The sequence below is a fragment of the Indicator indicator genome, chromosome 2, assembly GCF_027791375.1.
Source record: "Indicator indicator isolate 239-I01 chromosome 2, UM_Iind_1.1, whole genome shotgun sequence".
Taxonomy (NCBI): domain Eukaryota; kingdom Metazoa; phylum Chordata; class Aves; order Piciformes; family Indicatoridae; genus Indicator; species Indicator indicator.
In genome coordinates, this window is record NC_072011.1 from 47955453 (window position 1) to 47975169 (window position 19717).

Sequence of the window (19717 nt, forward strand, 5' to 3'; positions counted from 1 at the left end):
GAGACTTAGATTGGATATTAGAAGAAGGAGCTGTTAAACACTGGAATAGGCTCCCCAGGGAGGTGGTTGAATCCCTAGAGGTGTTGAGAAGATGCAGAGATGTGCTGCTGAGGGACGTGGTTTAGCACCAGACTTGATAGAGTTACATGATGATTGGACTTGATGATCTTGAAAGTCTTTTTGAACCAAAATGATTCTGTGTCAGCAAAAAGATAAAAATAATGTGAGCTGTTCTTTACACTCAAGTTTCATCTCTTAGACAATACTTGAATAAGACAGACAACCTGGTCTATAGTGGAAGCTATGATGCAATGGTGGGGTAGGTTTCATGAAGTGTTTGTATAGTAAATAGTTTCTGTGGGGTTTTGCTCTTTTTATGCCCTTACATGCTGAGTAAATGGAGTTAAAAAATAAACTAGTAGAGAAGCTGAAAATATACCATGCACTTTTTTTGATATAAATTGTTAAATAAAAGACTTATACCACTTTCCACAAGGAAAATGTTATAGTTGCTTTGTTCAAATGTCACCCTATTTTAATAATATGAAACCAAGAGAAAAAATTATACATAATCATCTTAAAAACAGTCATCAAACTACTTTGTAGTACAGTATCAGAAGATAGGAAGAACTGATTTGCTGAGGTTCTGAAAGTTGTTTTTGGTTTTTTTTTTAGCCATTTTGCTAAAAAGAAATTCGGCATTCAATAAGTTGCATATACACCAGAATCTGATGTTTTGTAGTAGGTTGGCAAGTGTCTTCTCTGCTTGGATGTGCTCAGTAACCACAGCTTGCAGGAATCTGTAACTCTGCATTGGCCCACCTTTTAGAGCAGAACTGCTGAAACAAGGATGAGACATATTAATTTAAACTAACGTTCAGGAGAAAATGTAGACCAAGATCAAAGCACATTGTAACCTAAGTGGCCTTGAGTAGTAAAAATTTTTACATGTTAATTATACATTTTTCCAATAATCTAAAATTACTGTAAATTCCAGTAATTCAAAAGTGAAGAGTTTGCTTAGCAAATATGACAGGCATGCATCTAGAACAAGGTCATAATACCAAATAATTTAAGTATAGTGTTGCGTCAATACTCACATAGCAATACATAGCATTTTTATGCCTGTATTTGTCTTGCAAAAAATCCCACCAACATAAACTTAGTACTTCAGATCAATTGCTTTAATTAAAGAAAAAGGAGAGAGGACTACTGCATTAAAAGTTGTAATTGTTCTAGCAAGATTTATTGGTGTGTATAGTACTTGTTAAAATCAGTGGCTTTTGCAGTGGGAATTTTATATTACTTATTTCCTTTTAAAGAATTCTATAAGAATATGTAGTCACTATGACTTTTTGCTCCATATTCCCAAATTTATTTCAACAGGTTGCAAGCTGTTCTCAGCCCACTTACACAATGTTAGATAATCCCATGGATGAAAGAACAGTTTGCTTTGTAGAATACAATGCCACTAATTAAAATTGAAAATGAACGGACTGAATTAGAATCAGCTTATCCATCAAAGACTGGCTACTGATTATTTACTGACAGTGCTTCATTTAGTTATATTAATTACATGAACTGTTAAATAAAGGTTATGGGTTGTATGCCTGAAAATTAAGAAAAGAGTACATGAAAAATAATTGTATGTGCTCAGTGCTGGAGTCTGAAAGTGGTAAACGTTAAATGGAGTGTTCATGTGAATAATAAATATTTTCTTCTTACCAACATTTTAATTGCAAGTGAGTAAAAGGACAGCAGCTTACAGATCTTGATAGGCTCCTTATGCAAGCATAGTTGTGGCTATGGCTCCATAGAATGAAGGAAAACTTGCCTTTGCATTTTTGCTTTAAAAACAGCTTTTCAGTGTTCTACCCCAATTATACTGATTTTTCAAATATTCTGGGGAGAAGAATTTGTGTACAGTCTTCTACACTGACTGCCTACCCTTTTCTTATTCCTTTATCTCTTAAGTAACAAACATTTCACCACCATTCCCCAGATATTATTCTAAAATTCCATCTATGATACAGAGATAAATTTGTCTTCTGTGTTCCTACAGCACAGATGTAACGTAAATCTCATTCATATTTGGTCATCTTCATCACTGCTATGCAAACTGTACCTTAGTTGGAACATACCAAAACCAAGTCTTCAATCATATACTTAGTCCTAGTGATGCTAATTTTAAAACTATATTTATCTTCATTTTTCCAATAAATACATAATTTGAGTTTAAAAAAGTACATTCTCATTGATGTTGTTTTAAACTATTAGCTGAATAACATTTATTTATTTTTCAAAAGGAAAAGCATGAGTTACATAGGTTTATGCAGGGTGTTTTAAAATATTAGCTGAATAACATTTATTTATTTTTCAAAAGGAAAAGCATGAGTTACGTAGGTTTATGCAGGTGTTTTTTTCTGTTTAAATTAGGACACGGCTTTTCAAGGAGAGAGGTTCTGCAAAAGCAGTAATGCAAGTGGTAAATTTCAAATGCTCGTTTCCTCTGACAGATCTGTGAGCTGTGGTGGTTTTGTAATAAAGCCTTTCAGGTACAGGAGGCATGGCTTGCATGGTTTATGTATGCATGCATATCTATCTATCTATTTCTTTTAAAAGGAGAAAAAAATTAAAAACACCTTAATTATTGAATTGGAAAATACTGGTTTGACCACATTCCAAAAAAGGACTTCAAAAGATGATGAATGTATGTATTATTTAAGTACCCTTCCAACCTAAACCATTCTTATGAATCTATGTTTTTTTTGTTCAAGAAGGAACCTTAATTTTCTGCTCAGTCCTGAGCTGTGAATTTCTGTCACAATCAGGCATTAACTCAGATCCATTTATAATGAAAGTTAAAGCTGAGAACAGCATTACTGCCACTCTACTCACAGACTACAACTGTTAGGAAATTAGTTTTAATTAGCTTCTTTTGTAATAATGCTGTATTTTGACATCATCTTGCATGAAGTCAGGAAGGGCTTTTTTGTAAAGCTGTCCTGAAAAAAGCATGGCTATGAAACAGACAGGACAGGGAAATGCAAAACAGATGAAGCAGTTGTACCTTATCTAAGGAATGCTATTTCTTGAGAGGATAGAAATTATCTAATTGCCTTTGATTTTATGAAACACTGTAAAAAGGAATCTGCTTTTATATTAGATTTTACATAAATGGTAATTTTAAAAACTGGAAAGTTTGATGTTTGTAACTTAAATTGACAAAGTGCAATGAAGGAGTGCCCTTTCAAGAGCCATCTGCCAACTGCCTGGACACAACAGTTACCATTTCTGCCTTCTTTTTGTTTGTTTTGTTTTACTTCTCAGTTGTTGTCTTTTAATCTTAGCACCCAGAAGGATGCACTGTAACATTATTTGTGGAGATTAAGTGGTTATGAACACCCCTTTACTTTCTATTGACTGCTACTGCTTTTTTTCTGTCCTGTTGTGTTTCTGGTGTCAAGACACCTGTGTGTTGCCTTCTGTAGAATTGCACAATTTCTCTTGAGCACAAAGTAGAATGTGCAGGTTCTTTCAACACAAGAAGTTCAGTTTCTAACCTCCCTTTCTTTATACCAGTTTATGTAACTCTTGGGCTGGGCTAGTGGGATTTTTTTTAAATTTGAAGGCTTTTTAAGATTTGTGAAGCCTGTGCATACATATTTTAAATAAAAAACATGTCTGCAGCAATGCCTCACTGTTTTCTTATATTTGCTATGTTGAGAATAGGGGCAGCCTTGATTATTACTTAACACCAAAAAGAAGAAAACCTTCAATGCAATAAAAAGTGATTAGTAATTCAATAGGTAACATTTTCCATTTGCAAATCTTGTAGTACGGGTATTAGTGACTGTGCTGCTGGATCTGCCATCACCATCTTGTTAACCTGATGTATCAGAAAACCTAAGATAAATCTCGTTTTGCTGATTTAAATGTCCATGTTTATCTCTGATGCAAGAATACAACCTTATTTTACAAGGCTGTTATGAGGTACTGTATTGGTAGTGATACAGCCACATTTATGTCTACGTAGGCAGCACTTGGTACAAAAAAGTAAGAAATATTTTGCCAGTTTAGAGTATACCCGGCCTACATAAAATACTTTCTGTAATGTCAAGTGGAGAATTTACCCCTGAAAAACATCCTTGCTGTTTACAGCAGAAATATTTACACTATTGTTTATGAGGCTTTCCCAGGACTGTTACACCAAACTTCCTTGAGGTTTTATTTCTCTTTATTTTGTTTCGAACACAGCATACATTTACAAAAATTACATTACTCTTTGATCAAATATTAACTTTAGTTAACAATTTCCAGTATAAAACCAATCACAAAAGGTTTTGTTAGTCAAGGAATGTGTTCTGCCTTTATCATAGTTGTCCTTAAAATTTGTGTATATGCTCTTAATATATCCTTTCAGTTCCCCATAGTATCACCAAGGCTTTAACAGAGTACAGTTGTGTAGCTGGAAGAGATGTAATGGGCTACTAGAAGAAATATTTACATCTGACATGATCAAAGCTTTTGGAGTATATGAATGTGTATGTGGGAGGTCTGATTTTTATGTCGGCAGATTCACAAAGACTAAAACACTGCCTTTCTCCCTTTATGAAAATTCAGTCCCTCAGAATGAAAAAAGCATGTAGTACCTGATTCTTATCTTTTGTTTTTAATTTCAAGGAGCAATGTTAATTTCTGCTTGTAACTACTTGTTTAAGACAGAATTTTTTTTGTGTTTCAGCCCCTATAGTGGCTTATATAGTGAGATGCTTATCTTGCTCATGATATTTTTGCATGTTGGAACATATACATGTTTTAGAATATAAAACCCTGATATTTAAACATGGTTTTGAAAGTCTGTAGAACTGTTGTGTTAGGAGCACTACAGTGTTCTGTGTTTGGTTGTAGTTATGTCTTCAATTTCTGCTGGTTTAGTTTCTCTGACAGTAATGAGCTCTGAGAGGCTTCTAGAAATCTTGTCATTTGAAAATTTTTTTTCAGTTACTTTAAATAGTTACTTGCATTATGAAAGGCTATTAATAGCCACTTGAATAATCTGTTAGCGCTTTGTTTACATGAGTGTGATGGGGAAGTTCTGGATTATAGATAACCTGAGCTAACAGCTTGCTGAACAGGGAGGTCTTGCTCTCCGTCAGTTGTTTCTGTGTCCCTGCTGTCCTGTGATCTTCCCTTCCCTGGTTCCCATCTGTACTAATTCTGACTGCAGGGTAACCAGCTGAGCTTGCCAGCCAAGCAGAAGAACCCGCAAGCCAAGCTACACGCCAAATTCATGCTCTGCTGTTATGAGTGTTAATTTACCAGGTTATCAGCAGAGTACTGGAGCTGGCTGGAGGTAAGCTCAGGAGCCCATGGCCTGAGGGAGGTTTTGGGGAGAGGATGGCCACCTGGTGAACTTCCAGCTTGCTCAGAACACGTTCTGAAGTCATAGTGTGAGTCATGAACACAGTATCATGTTAGTACATGGCTTCTTGAAAATCAGCCCTGTTCTGCAGGCAAATGATGATGTGAGGAGCAGTTCTTGTAAACAGTTCATATATCATTGAAGACATGCATTTATTTTTAGAAAACATACATATTTTGTGACTATCTTAAAGATTCTGTATGTGTTTACAGCATCCATTGCTGTTACTTTTTGAGCTGTGGGTTGTCAAAGCAATAGAACATTTTCCCCTCTGAAAGTGTTTTTTAACCTATGAATATGTATGTAACTTTGATGTTATTTATCTGTATTACTTCAGCAGTCCAAGCTTAGAGAGTTGATACACCTATTGTGGATACTTTTTTCCATCTCTTTGTTGTCCTTGTGGTAGTCCCCAAATGTGATTTTATTCTAGCAACAAATTTCTGTGAATGAGTATCAAAGTCAGTTATGACAGTGTACTCTGTAAGTAACAGCATCTGAGGAAGTGGTTCAGAAACTTTGGAGCCATGCCTGATGCTCTGCACTGGGGGGGTCGGATGGGCAAGTGGAAGTGAAAATTATTCCTCTGCCAGAATTTAATTGTTGTTGAATATGTGTCAACCCCTCAAATATCAGGAGGCTGCTGTGCTGGCTTCTCTAAGTACAAAGGCTCTAACCCAAAATTTTGAAGCCTAAGTTTCAGCATTATCAAAGTGGTGTTGCTCTGTTTTCAGAACTGATGCATGAGTTCAACTGATCAGTTAAGTTGTGTCTGCAGGTCATGAAAGGGTGGTGAGCACCTTTTGGGTCAGTACTGTGTTCAGTTTTTCATGTTTTTCTGTGTGTTAGACCTCCTTTCTATGTTTTTTGTTCTTGTTTCGGTATTTTGTGGTTGGGTTTTTTGGCTTTTTTTGGGGGGGGTTTCTGTTTTTTGTGTTTGTTTGGGGGGGGGGGTTGCTGGGGTTTTTTGTTTGTTTTGGTTGGTTGGGGTTTTTTCCCCTCTTTTGTTCTTTGAAAAAAAAACCAAACAAACAATAACCAAAACCAAGACAAAAAGCCCTTACCATTTCCTTTGTTGTGACACAAGGATTCCCTACAAGATTGCTGTGCCTGTGACCACAAAACTGCATTTTCTTCTGCTGTAAAACCGCTAACAAGCAAATTCAGTCTAAGCAGTACCTCAGCATTACTTGTTTTGCTACCTCTTGGAAGATTTAAGCTGCTCATGTAATAACAATTAGAGGCCTCAATATAGGTTTTGGAACTTTTCTCAGTAGTCCAGTGTTCTCATTCACAAAGAGAGCATCGTTGTATTTATACTTGAGGAGTATAAATCTTAAAAGAAAAAAAGACCTCAGAAAACAGCAGGTATTTTAAGTCTCTGCAGTTGTATCTATAATCTGTAGTCTATAATCAGTCCTCAGAAGCAATAGCTAACTTCAGGAAGACAGCAGTGCGAAATAATGTGTTTGCTTTTTAGCTCCCAGCATCACTTAATTAAACTTGCTAAATATTCAATACAAATGAAGTGACACAAGCAAAAGATGTTACATAAATAATGACAGTCACAGGCTTTCAGTAATCTGTTAACTTCTGAAAGATCATCATAATTCAAAAGAGCTGTGTTTAAAATGTTGCATTTTGCAAGTGTTTGTAAATGAGGTATTTGTTTCAGACTCAGAACCGCACACTCCGTTTTCCTTTCTATTCTTCCATCTCTGAGCATTTGCAGTATTTCTGAGTTCCTCTTGGCACTTGAATGAAACTCTTTTCTATCTGAGCCTTAAGCAAATCAAACCAGAGAGGACAACCATTGCACCCAATCTTTGGAGTATCAAGCTGATACCAAGTGGGGCACAGAAGTAGAGAAAGCAAGCTCTTTGTTTTTTTAATAAAATAAATCCAGGAAAGAAGAGTCAGCAAAAACAATACCTAAAACAGTCAATACCTAAAATAAACAGTGTGGGAATGCTTGCATTGCACCCCTGTAAGCTCTCCCTCAAGAACGAAGTGAGGGATGTCCTGATATAGTGATAAGTCCTGACATAAGGAAAACAGATTTGAACATTTTATTTTACTGCCTTGCAGAGACAAACTGTGTATGTAACATTATTAGTGTCACGAAGAGATTGACTGCCTGCCTTCCTGCTGCTTGTTGAAGGAGATTTCCATTTACCCTCATCTAACTCCAAGATAAAGAAGGGACCATCTGTTCTTTCTCCTTCACCCCCTTCCTTATTACAGTCCTTTGTTCTCATGGTCTCATATACTAATTCATCCTCCCCAATGTTCTCAGTACATGGACCATGTAGCCATCTTTCTGTTGGTCTGTTTGGTCCTTAGTTGTTTTCTGTGATCCTTATGCATTAGCAGATATATTTGCCTAGTCTAGTGTTTCACTCTACATTTCTGTGCTGTGCCAATGTACTCAAAGGAAGTCTGCAGCTGGCATGGAGCCTTGGGAGATGTTTCAGAATAGAGGTCTACGCTGCAGCTCTGGAACATAGGTTGTGAAGGACAGGTCTTCGCTGCACTGCTATGCATGCCTCTGACATGCCAATAATAGTTTTCCTTCAACAGGAACTCTTAAATACTCTCAGGCAGAAAAAGTAAGGTCTGCCTCCCATGTCTGTATGGATTTTTATCAAATAATTCTGACTGCTTGCAAGAGTCAGCCTTCAAGAATGACATGTCCTTATGATATCACTGCACAGTTGTTCATTTGCTGGAGACTATAGACAAGGAAGAATTTTGCCAAAACTTGTCTTATAGTAATAGGGATTTTACAGGGCTCTGTTCAATAGCTCTCCAGCCCTCTTTCTACATCCCCATTAAAAAAAGAAAAATTGAATTCATGTTAGCAGTGGTGAAACTCCTACCTGTAAACAGTTGTTGGAGTTCTCATGCAAAGGGGGCTTCTGGCATTTTTATGTACTCCATTATTGAGGGCAGCCCTAGGAAACACATAGTTAAAATAGCATCTGCCAAATGTGGAGAAATTTAGGGAAGAAATATGCTGTGGCTGATGACTTTGCGTATGGTCCTGGCATGATAGCAAAACCTGTATAAATACAGCTCTATGATGATATTGTAAACAGTGTCTGCCTTTCCTTTAATAGCTTTTCTAAGCCTGTCTTGCATGCTTGATCTCTTACATGTGTGCATATCTGTGTATATGTGTGTGTGTGTGTATACATACACATATATATGTGTGTGTGTGTATATATACACACACACATATATATATGAAGAGATTGCTCACCAAATAATGATTCATTTTATATCCCAGCTCTTTAAAAACATTTAGTATGCTGTATGATTTGAATTCCAGTGGAAACATCGAATTGGATTCAAGGCATAGCTGCAGTTTTGCAAAAATAGTCACGATATAATGGTGTCAGGACTGTCTCTGGAGATGTGTCTAACAGATATTTTTGTATATTTAAACACAAATTAATGAAAGTCACTACATATGCAGGAAAAAAATATTAAGCATCAGCATTTTCAGTTGCTGTATGTATTATTTTGGAATTGAGAAAAGGCCCCAAGTGGCACAGATGTAAACATTCGTCTAACTTATTTGCAGTATAATCCTTCATTGTAAATGTGTTTGTGCAAATTCCACATCTGTTTTCAGGAAGTCATTCTGTGCTGATTTTATTTGAAAATATTTGCGGTCTTGCTATACATTGTTATGCATATTTTTCTCAACAGATTGTGGACTTAGGATAGTGAATGCTCCCATGGCCTTGGATTTAGCATTTGGCATATTATGTGAGCTGCTCCAGCAGTGGGGAATGCTTCGTGCTGGTGTGCTGATCCTGCTGGAGTGGCTGCTGGGAGACAGCCATCTGAAAAGAGACTCTGAGACTTCAGCCCTGGTAATTTTAACACCAGTTGCTATCTTGCATTGGGATTGCTAAATTTCTGCAGTTTTGTGGTAGGAATGAAGTGTCTCACCTGATGAAGCCTGATGATCACTGCTCTAGTATTAACTGATTAGAGTTTTTTTTAAATTCACATGGACAATATTTAGAAAAAAAAGGGTTTGATGACTGTTTCCTGGTAATATCAGCATAAAACTGAAGAGACCAATATGCAGACATTGAAATAGATGAAGATACTTCACAAGTCATTGTTGATTTAAAAAATTTTGAGGCTGTAACTAATTGCGTTCAGTATCATTGCAGACACTGGATTTAAATTGCTGTTGTGCCTGCTGCCAAGCACATTTAGCATTCAAGAACAGTGCTCTTCCAACTGCTAGTTTTTCCAGAGGTGTCGTTTATGTGTTTGTTAACCTTGTGACATCTTCCATGTGCATAGCACACAAAACAGCTCTGCTCACATCAGTTGTCTTCAGGATTATTTACATAAAGAAAAGCTTTGCCACACTGGTTTTGTAAAACCTTATGCTGTATAATACACTGTGCTCTCTTTGTCTTGAGAAGACTGTAAAAATTAAAGTAATGCTTGAAGGTAAACCAGAAAGAGCAGGAGTGGCTACATCTTTGAGAAGTTTGTTGATAATTAATATGACCCATTAAATACATTACAAAACTTTTCTTAAGCCTGTGGTTTAGGTACACCTTTCTGATGTTTCATTGACTGATACAATTTTCCTTTTTTCATTTAATCCACTCCAAATGTTCCATGATAGAGCAAATTACCATACTGGTTACAGAGAGGTCTCTCTGAAATACAAGAGTTTCACAGGGGAAGGCAAGCACATGTTAAGGATTAGTACTACTATTTACTTCCACTGTTTCCCAGGAGTTACATCATAACTGCCTGATTGTCAAGGTAAAATTTCCATTGCAAAGTAGGAACCTTTTTTACTGTGTTTTCTCAAACCTTTGAAAAATTACACCTATGAATTTTTACTTTTTTTAATTTAATATAAAGTTCTGTAACAGCCTCTATTAATAGTCATTGTTTCTCTCTAATATATTTTAAAATATCTGTTATTATTTTCTGATTATTGTCAAGTCGTTTTCTAGCCACTGTTATTTTTCTTTTTGCTAAGGAAGAAGAAGATGATTACCTATTTGATAAAGGAGAAGTGAATTTTTGGGCAGAGAAGTTGACACTTGTCAGGCAACTTAGTAAGCACCTTCTACAGCTTATATCAATAACTCATCTAACTTTACCAGATCATGGAGAACTTCATCGACTATCAAGAGTAACACTGGAGCAAGCCCAGATGGTTGGATACCTTCTTAGAGCACTACCTCCAACTCCAGAATTTTCTAAAACTGCAGAATTCACAAGATTGTCTATTCAAAATGAAAGATTATCACTCTGCCTTAAAATATTAAATCTGCTGAAATCTGATGATATTTGCTAAAATGAAAGCTCACCCTCAGGGAGCTGTGCACATGTTACTTGGAGGTAGTAGATTCTAACAATATTCAAGGAATAATGCTTTGCTATAACGACTGGTAAACCTGCAGCAAACTATTCAGGCCAAACACTTTTTTAAATATATGAGTCCACTGATTTTTATTTTTTTTTTTTGGTCACATGCTGTGGCAGACTGTTCCTTTCAAATGCATTTGCTAATTTCATTCTGAGCATGGTTTATTATAGCTACTGTAGGATGTAATGAAACTAAACCTAGTATGTTCCATTCACCCAGGTGCAGGCCACCTGTGTGCTGTTTTATCACACATTTTTTACCTCCTATATTTTAATATAAAGAAACAGTTGATTTTGTCTCCTTTCAAGGTATAGAATGGAAATGATTAAATTAATATACTTTTTAAAAAATTTATTTTACATGTTTCAGAAAGAGGAAGAAACAAACCTTGGCCTCTTTGCCCATGACAACTTTTAGACTACATTTTATATTTTCCTCTGGAGGAAGGCAAGAATTCTCAGTTTGGTAGGAACCTTGCTTTGCACATGGCAACAGCATTAGTTAGACTTCTTCATGCCGCTCTTTTCCCGTAAATCAAATAACTACTTTTATAAAATTGCTCTAAAATGAAGACTGCTATTCCATTGTGAAGAAAACAGTTTCATCTTCAGAATACCTTGCTCAGGAAGCAGTCTAGAAAGTAAGGTCCTGCTAAATGGAGTTAGGTCCCCAGAGGTGTCCCAGAAATGATCTTGCACTGCAGCACTCACGTGAGGCAGGTGTAGAGAACATAGCAGAGTGCTCAGCAGTGCCACTCTCTGAAACACAAAAATGTCTGTTGTGCTTTTGCAAATGTGTTTTTCTGGGAACTGAAAGTGGGCTTCAATATTAAAATGAAGCATCCATACCTAAAACCGAGATACTTGCTTTCCTGTGGCTAAGACCTGTGACCTTATCTTCGGCCAGAGTGCAGCTGAGCACAGCCAAAACAGAGGTGTACCTCGGTCTACGTTGTTGTTTCAGTCTCCTTGGAAGAGTAACGTGTACAATAAACGCGTGTTTGCGTCCAGCCTCTTAACCTAATTGCACATTAGCACAGTTTAGTTGTAAATGTCGACGATGATGACAGGTAATTATCAGTGCTTCCCATGGCCAGTGCCGCGGCAGGGGCTCTGCGTGTCGCGGCAGATGGCCAGCAGGTGGCAATGCAGCACCGTCGTATACCCCCGCGCGCCTAGTCGGGGTTCAGGCCCCGAGGGGCTCGGCGCACCCTAGCCCCCACCCGCGTCCGGCCTGGTGCTCAAGGCTGTAGCTTTACGTCGTCCAGGACTGGCTTGAACCCTCCAGGGGTTGCTTTAGCCGTGCCAGGGGCTGGCTCAGCCTTTCTAGGATATCGCCTGGGCCTGCTTGGCATGCAGTCACTGGGTTTCTGTCGTGCTCTATGGCCAGTTGCTTCCTGCTTCTTGAGTTCAAGAAGAATGTACTGTAGTTAAGCTTCCGAATTAAGTTTAGTGGACACCTGAAAACTGCATAAGACAAAGTTGCTACTGAAAGATAATTCTGGAAAAAAAGTGCAAATACTTTCTGTAAGTTTCCAGTATTCAGGGTTATAATACATAATGAAACTTGAGACCTCAGTAGACAAAAGTCAGAAGTTGGAATCTGAGATGAAAAGATGTTTCACAGAAACAACAAGCCACACTGAGTTCAGATAAAAAATAATTTGTTTGCATCTGTTTTGAGTTTCTGGGGAAAGGAGAGCTCAGATTATGTCTGGAAGCCACTCTTAAAAATAGTTAAGGCCTGTATAATTAATTAGCAGCTGCTGGTTTTGCCACACCTTCCCAACATTTTTGAACTAGTGTAGCAACAGCTTTTATAGTAGAAAAGAAACATTACTTTGTGTGGTATCAGAATTCCAGTATGCTTGTGTGACCTTGCTCATATCAGTGGTTAGCATAAACCAGCTCTTTTTGATTTGTGGAGTTTTGTGGGGGTTTTTTGTTTGCTTAGTTTTTGGTTGTTTTTTTTCTTTTTTTAATTCAGTAGAATTTAAAATGCATATGGATAAATGCAGACAGGTAACACCGTAGTAGTACATCCACATTGACCATAAAACTTTAGTAACTTTGTAAAGCCTTGAGGACTTGGTTAATCATAAACCAAATGGCTTGAAAACTCAGTCTTCCTTATGGTTTTAAAAGGCAGCTGAAACCTCTGTCATCCACCTTAGGTTATAGAGAGCAAATGAAAAAAATTATCAGCACATCCACATTTCACCGTACACTGCTGGTGACTTTATAACTACTCCGTCAGGAACCTTTAAACCTTAAGCATCAGTTGCAGAAGAGTTAGCAAAATGTTATACTGGAGTACTATCTGCCATGTGTTTGATCAAAGTCAGTTTATCAAAGTGTTCTTCCAAATGATGGTAACACATTGCATGATTGTTATCGTGAACCGTTTACATAATTCTCTAGCAGGCAGGATCTGCTCTGAAGGTGATGTTTTCCTTACAGATGTGTTTGAGAGGAGGAAGAGTTTCATCTTGGGTCAGTATGCAAGCAAATCAGAGTGGGCCAGGGAGCAAGTTGTGGCAAAACATGCACTGTAACAGGAAATTATGTGCATTATGGCATGCATCTGCGTTGGTCTCGTGGTTTCACTTCCAGGTGGGTTCCCGTTTGAGAGGCAGCACCTTGTTGTTCGGTCAGGAGCAGTAATCTTTCTGCAAGACCGGAGGAGAGAAAGGTAGGAGGAATTGTATCTCGTTTTGGAACTCCTTAAGTGAAAGCTGCACCCGCTCTTAGCGGGTATGAGCACCAGGGGGTGGCAGAACCCCACGCACCTTCTGCGGCCCTGGCTGCGGGCCCACCTTCTCTCACCCAAGCGGGCGGGTTTGCAGCCGGGAGAAGGAATGGGCTGGAAGCTGGGATGATTGTGCCGCTTCGAAAAGCGCCGGGAAAGTGCGGAACTCGCCTACATAAAGTGCTAGGATACGAAAGAAACGATGTTTGGGCTTGTTGTCCCCCAGCTTTGCCGGACGTTTTTAAGATCTCTCTTGCCAACTTCAGCTCAGACCTCGCAGGCCGCGCGTGCTCCTCCGCTGCTGACGGCTCACTGGCGGTATATCTGCACTAGTAGCGGAATCCGGGTTCAGCCTGCAGCGCACCAGCCAGCAGCCGCAGCCTCTGGGTGGGGGGAGGAAGAAGGGGATGAACCCAATGGGGGCGTGAGCCTCATGGTGGCTCGGGGGGCGAGTATGAAAGCCCGCGCGACGTGCTCCAAAAGTCCAGGCCCCCGTCCCGAAGTTGCTTTCTTTTGGAAATGCGTTTTCGAAGCGCGAGGTTCCTGCTGACGTCAGATTTGCACCCTTGGGCCTCCAGGGCCTGACATCCAGGCTCGGAAGCTAAACGGAATCAAACTCCTCTGCTGGCTTTGGCAGCAATCAAACTTTACACGTCTGTCCATTTCCCCCTTTTCCTGGGGCTCAACAAACGCGGCAAGGCACAGAGGCACTGCCTGCGCCGCCTTGCCCATGGCCTGTTTGCGCGGCCTTATCGGCGCGGGGGGAAGGGAGGGGGTGGGGTGTTTTGATCGGCGGCTCCCGGCCAGGTGAAGGAACTTCGCCAGCCGATCTGCTGCTGCCGCCTTCGCCCGTCCCAGCGGCAGGAGGGCTGCCCAGCGGGAGACCTCCCGGGGCAGCGAGCTGGGGCGGCAACCTGGCACAGGCCGGCGGGTCACAAGATCTTGGCGGCTGCCAGGCTGCAGCTGGGGGTTGAGGTGTAGCGGGTGAGCATGGAACAGAGGCCTGAGACGGTGCGGGGAGGGAACGCATTGCGGGGGAAGAGGGTCGCAGATCAGGCCGGACGGTGTAACGCTATCCCGCGACTACTTGCCATGCTTCCCCAAACTCAGGAAAAAGCGAACTCCCCGAAAGAGAAGCGGCGAGGCGCGCAGCCCGCCAGTCTCACTGGAGCAGCGCGAGCCCGACCTTTGTTTCAAATCAATTACGTGGTAAATGTTTATTTTCTGTGGGGCGTGAGGAAGACGTGTCCCTGGCGTTGCCGCGCCCCTCCCGCGACACCGCGCGCCCGCCTCTGCCCGGCAGCAGCCGCCACCCCCCCGGGGAGAGGCCGCTCAGCGGCTGCGCGGACAATCCCCAGCCCGCTGGCGCGGCTGGAGGCCGCAGCAGGCGTGGGGGCGGCGGGTGTTTGGACAGGGGTGCAAAGAACAGCGTTTTAACAGGGGCGAGCCCATAAGGCGCCGTGCCATTCTGCCGTGGCTGGTTCCGCAGCGGGAGCAGCCGCGGCCCCTGTCCCGCCCGCGGATGCACCCAGCGCAGGAGTACCGGGGACTGTTGGTGGGCAGTACGGATGCGCTTGCCGCTCACCGCCAGTTCGCCCCGCAACTCCCCACCTGACTAGCGCTCCCACCCTTGTACAAAACTTTCAGCGTCCTGGCGCGGCGAGGCGGGCGGGACCGGGGCGGAGCGGGCTGGGGCGGGCCCGGCACGCAGCATGGGGCGGGCGGAGCGGGGCACCGCCCCCGCGGGCCGCAGCGGCGGCGTTTATATGGGGGCGGCGCGGAGCGCCGCGAAGTTTCCGCAGTTCGTCTGCTGCTGTGCAGCTGCCGTCGCCACTTCGGCTCGGCACCCGTCGTCCCGCCGGGAAGGAGACGGGACCGTTTTGGATCTCAAGAAAACTGCCTCCTCCTATATAGTCGTGGCTTTTCCAAACTCTCCGAGGAAAGTTGGATCTTTCGGTCCTTCCTGTATTTCCGACCATTACAGGATCTAGAAATGTCGACGACACTTTTATCCGCCTTCTACGATATCGACTTCTTGTGCAAGGTAGGGAGGAACGTAGTTCCTCAGGCGCAAGTCGGGCTGCCGGTGCCGCGGTGTGCAAGATAGTCACCCAGGCTGCTCGGATCGGGGCCGGATCCTGGGCAGGGCGGGAGGCCCGCGTCCGCCCGGGACGGGGTGTGCGCCGCCTGACAGCTGGCCGGGATAAAGCAGCGTGCGTCCTGCTGCAAGGCGGCTGATGCAAGGCTCCGAGCGGAGTGGCGTGCTGTGCGCGGTCGCTTACGGGGCCGTTTGGGGTGGGTTTTGTCTGGAGACGCAGAAGCGCCGGAGCTGCTCGGTTGCGCTGCCAAAAGAAACTTTTAAAAAGTTGCGTATATAGCAAAGCCTTTAAGGGGCTTTTTTTTGCCCGTTTCTGTCGCGCTCCATGTGGCACGCCGCCGCTTGCAGGAGACCTACTTAAGGGGCGGGCTAGGCGTGCAATCCCTCCTCCTCTCCCCCACGGCGCGCCGGCAGCGCCGCAGAGGGGGCACTGGGCGCCCGAGGGAGCTGTGGCAGTGGGCTGGCAGTCACCGTGCAACACCCTTTTCTCTCCCGCTGTTTTTCCCCGCTTCCTCCCCCCTTCCCAACAGACTGAGAAGTCGCTGACCAACCTCAGCAGCATGCTGGATAAGAAGGCTGTGGGGACCCCGGTGACCCCCCCCAGCTCCAGCTTCGCGCCGGGCTTCCTGCGGCGGCACTCGACCAGCAACCTGCCGGCGCTGGCCGGCGGCTCCAAGTTTCCCAGCCCCACCGGCTCCAGCTCTTCTTCCACCTCCTCCTCCTCCTCCTCCTCGTCCTCGTTCGGCAGTATGAAAGAGGCGGGCTCTGGCGGAGGCGGCAGCAGCAGCCCCACGGCCCTACTCAACAAGGAGAACAAGTTTCGGGACCGCTCCTTCAGCGAGAACGGCGAGCGCAGCCAGCACCTCATGCAGCAGCTCCAGCAGCAAGCGGCAGCGGTCGGCAAGGGGGGCGGCTCCGGCGGCGGGGCCCCTATCAACTCGACGCGCTACAAGACGGAGCTGTGCCGCCCCTTCGAGGAGAGTGGCGCCTGCAAGTACGGCGAGAAGTGCCAGTTCGCGCACGGCTTCCACGAGCTGCGCAGCCTCACACGCCACCCGAAGTACAAAACCGAGCTCTGCCGCACCTTCCACACCATCGGCTTCTGCCCCTACGGTCCCCGCTGCCACTTCATCCACAACGCCGACGAGCGCCGCCCGGCGCCCGGAGGGGGAACTGCTGGCGCCGCCTCTGCAGGGGGGCCCCACCCCCACCCACACCACCCGCCACCGCACCCCACCGGCAGCACCGGCGACCTCCGCGCCTTCGTCCCCCGCGAACACCCGCTAGGCGGCGGCGGCGGCGGCGGCAGTAGCTTCGGGCACCCGCGCGGCGGCGAGCGACCCAAGCTGCACCACAGCCTGAGCTTCTCCGGCTTCTCCGCCCACCACCACCCGCACCCCCATAGCGCCGCGCCACCGCCACCCGGCGGCCGCCTGGATGTCGCCCTGCTGGAGAGCCCCGGCGGGTCGCGCACACCGCCGCCGCCCACCTCCGCCTCGTACTGCGAGGAGCTGCTCTCGCCCCCGTGCGCTAACAACGCATTCGCCTTCTCGGGGCAGGAGTTAGGCAGTCTCATCGCCCCACTCGCTCTCCACACCCAGAACTTCGCCGCTGCAGCTGCCGCGGCTGCTGCGGCCGCGGCCTACTACCGCTGCCAGCAGCAGCCGCCTCCACCCGGCGGGGGCTGCCCGCCTCCTCCCGCCTCGCCGCCCTTCAGCTTCCAGCCCCTCCGCCGCCTCTCCGAGTCGCCTGTCTTCGACGCGCCGCCCAGTCCCCCGGACTCTCTTTCCGACCGGGAGAGCTACTTGAGCGGCTCCCTCAGCTCCGGTTCCCTCAGCGGCTCCGAGTCGCCCAGCCTAGACTCGGGCCGCCGCTTGCCCATCTTCAGTCGCCTCTCCATCTCCGACGACTAGGGGGGCCGGGAATACCGGACTGCCGCCGCTCGGCCCTGTGGCTGCCAAGCAAGTAAGTTAACGAGTGAAGAAAGTGAATTCTCTTTTTTTATCTATATATCTATCTCTATATATACACCGAGAGCTGAACAAAACAAAGCATCTTGCAAAAGGAAAAACGACACGAACTGAACAAACCTATTTTTATAGAGAGACCTTGGAAGAAGGGGATTTTTGGTTTGTTTTTTTTGTCGTTGTTCTTTGGAGACAAGTTGTTATATGCACCAGCAGCAGTCATTCCATCTGTGTTCAAACGAAAAAAAAAAACCAAACCAAACCAAAAAAGAGCAAGCATTAGAAAAGACACCAGCAGAAAGCAACAATCCGAGGAGCCAGAGTTGTGCCTGTCCAGCTCCTCCAAACCTTCAGACACGTACAAAAAAAGTTACAGACTAGCTTATTGTTGATTCGAGTTCAAATAAAAACCCAGAACATACTAAACTATAAGGGGTTTTTTTGTAAAGAGGAAAAAAAAAAATCCATCATCCTGCCAAGAATATGCCTTGATAACCTTTTTTTATATATCTATATATTATTATAACAAATGCTAAAACCTTCATTCCAAAGTGTAATATTGGTTCCATTGCCACCACTTAGTGGATGTTTGGCTTAGAACTATTTTGTTGTTGTTGTTGCTTTATTTGGAAGCACTCAACCAAGTTTAGTTTGTAATTGTTGGAGAATAACTGCTGATTTTATTTTTTTCTTTTTTTTTAGCTGTTTGAGTTGATTGCATGAATGACTCACTGCACACAACTCAATATGAAACTATTTAACTTATTTATTATCTTGTGAAAAGTATACATTAGTAATTTGTTCATACTGTATTTATCGGGTATGATGAAAAGCAATAGATATATATTCTTTTATTATGTTTAAATTATGATTGCCATTATTAATCGGCAAAATGCGGAGTGTGTTCTTTTCACAGTAATATATGCCTTTTTGTAACTTCACTTGGTTATTTTATTGTAAATGAGTAAAATTCTTAATTTAAGAGATTGTATGTAATATTTATTTCATTAATTTTTTTCCTTGTTTACGTAAATCTGAAAGATTGCATGGTTTCTTTAGAGAAATCGGTCTCGATGCTGTGGAAGTAGTTTGAGGAATTTCTATGGGTTTTGTTAGAATGTAAATGGTTGTAGCCCATCCGAGTTGAAACACACACGAAAAAAGAAGACAACAAAAGACTGACTTAGCAATCAGACTTAAAAGTGGCAAATCTAATTCAGACTTGTTGAAATAACCAAAAAGTATTTTGCGTTGCTTAATTCCACCAATCACACTGTGATATATTTTCAAAATGTATGTAGCAATAATTGGGGGTCCTGGTATTACATCTCATAGTGCCTTCTTGGGGTTCCATGCTTGCCTTAAATATCTCTCAACCAAATAAGTATTTTTCTTAATGCTTGATAATTTGAATGTAGGGAAGAGTTTTAACTACAGCAAAATTTGACTACTTTATTTTGTGTAAGAATGGAGGCCATCTTTGGATCTGAAACTTTATACCAGTTTACGAACATGTCTTGCTTAATTGAATTCCAAAACTTGTAATGTTTTTTTTTTTTTTTTCTCATGTTAGAAAGGCAGGAGTTTTCTAAAACTTTCCTGGATGGTGGATGAATGAGCAGTAGCTTAGTTATGTTTGTACATAGGTACAGATTGAGCACTATGTACTCTTTTGGACTACTTTAACAGAACTATGTTTTGAATGTAACTAAAGGATAAGTCAACTTGAGTTGTAATATATTTTTTGGGAGTCAGTTCACTACAGATTGTGAGACTGTAAACTTTGTACTGTAAATGTTTTGTAGTTCTCCCAATAAAATTTTTTTGAAAAAAATGTAAGGAGAAGTAATGCTTCAAAATGTTAAAACCCTGTTTCCCAGGCAGTGAGTATTTCTTGCTAAACATTAACACCACCTTTCCTCCCCCCGTGTCCCTCAGTCAAAAATATGTCTAGCTACATATTAACCAGGTTCCACTGCACTTTCAGTTCACTCCTCCAGCAATCGCTGGTTCACAGCCAAAGTTAATAATTCCTTCCAGAAGGTCGACAATGCTAGCAA

At 43.0% G+C, this 19717-nt stretch overlaps 2 protein-coding genes across 3 annotated transcripts in view; both read left to right on the forward strand.

Moving 5' to 3' along the window:
- The window catches only part of THADA (THADA armadillo repeat containing), a 190949-nt gene extending 180177 nt beyond the window's left edge, over positions 1–10772 (forward strand). Inside the window, exons 36-37 of the mRNA XM_054397089.1 lie at positions 9140–9306; positions 10452–10772. Coding sequence (XP_054253064.1) covers positions 9140–9306; positions 10452–10772 — 488 coding nt within the window. The remainder of the gene's footprint in view (positions 1–9139; positions 9307–10451) is intronic.
- Positions 10773–15386: 4614 nt separating this feature from the next.
- ZFP36L2 (ZFP36 ring finger protein like 2) lies at positions 15387–19464 on the forward strand. Of its 2 annotated transcripts, XR_008489369.1 has the most exons (3): positions 15387–15636; positions 16221–17655; positions 18360–19464. XR_008489369.1 is itself a non-coding variant. In XM_054393545.1 (2 exons), exons 1-2 carry the CDS (start codon positions 15586–15588, stop codon positions 17601–17603), a joined length of 1434 nt encoding a protein of 477 aa, XP_054249520.1. In that variant the 5' UTR covers positions 15387–15585; the 3' UTR covers positions 17604–19464. The 2 variants fall into 2 exon arrangements, 1 of the variants encoding a protein (XP_054249520.1); XM_054393545.1 differs by having other exon boundaries at positions 16221–19464.
- The last annotated feature ends 253 nt before the right edge of the window (positions 19465–19717 follow it).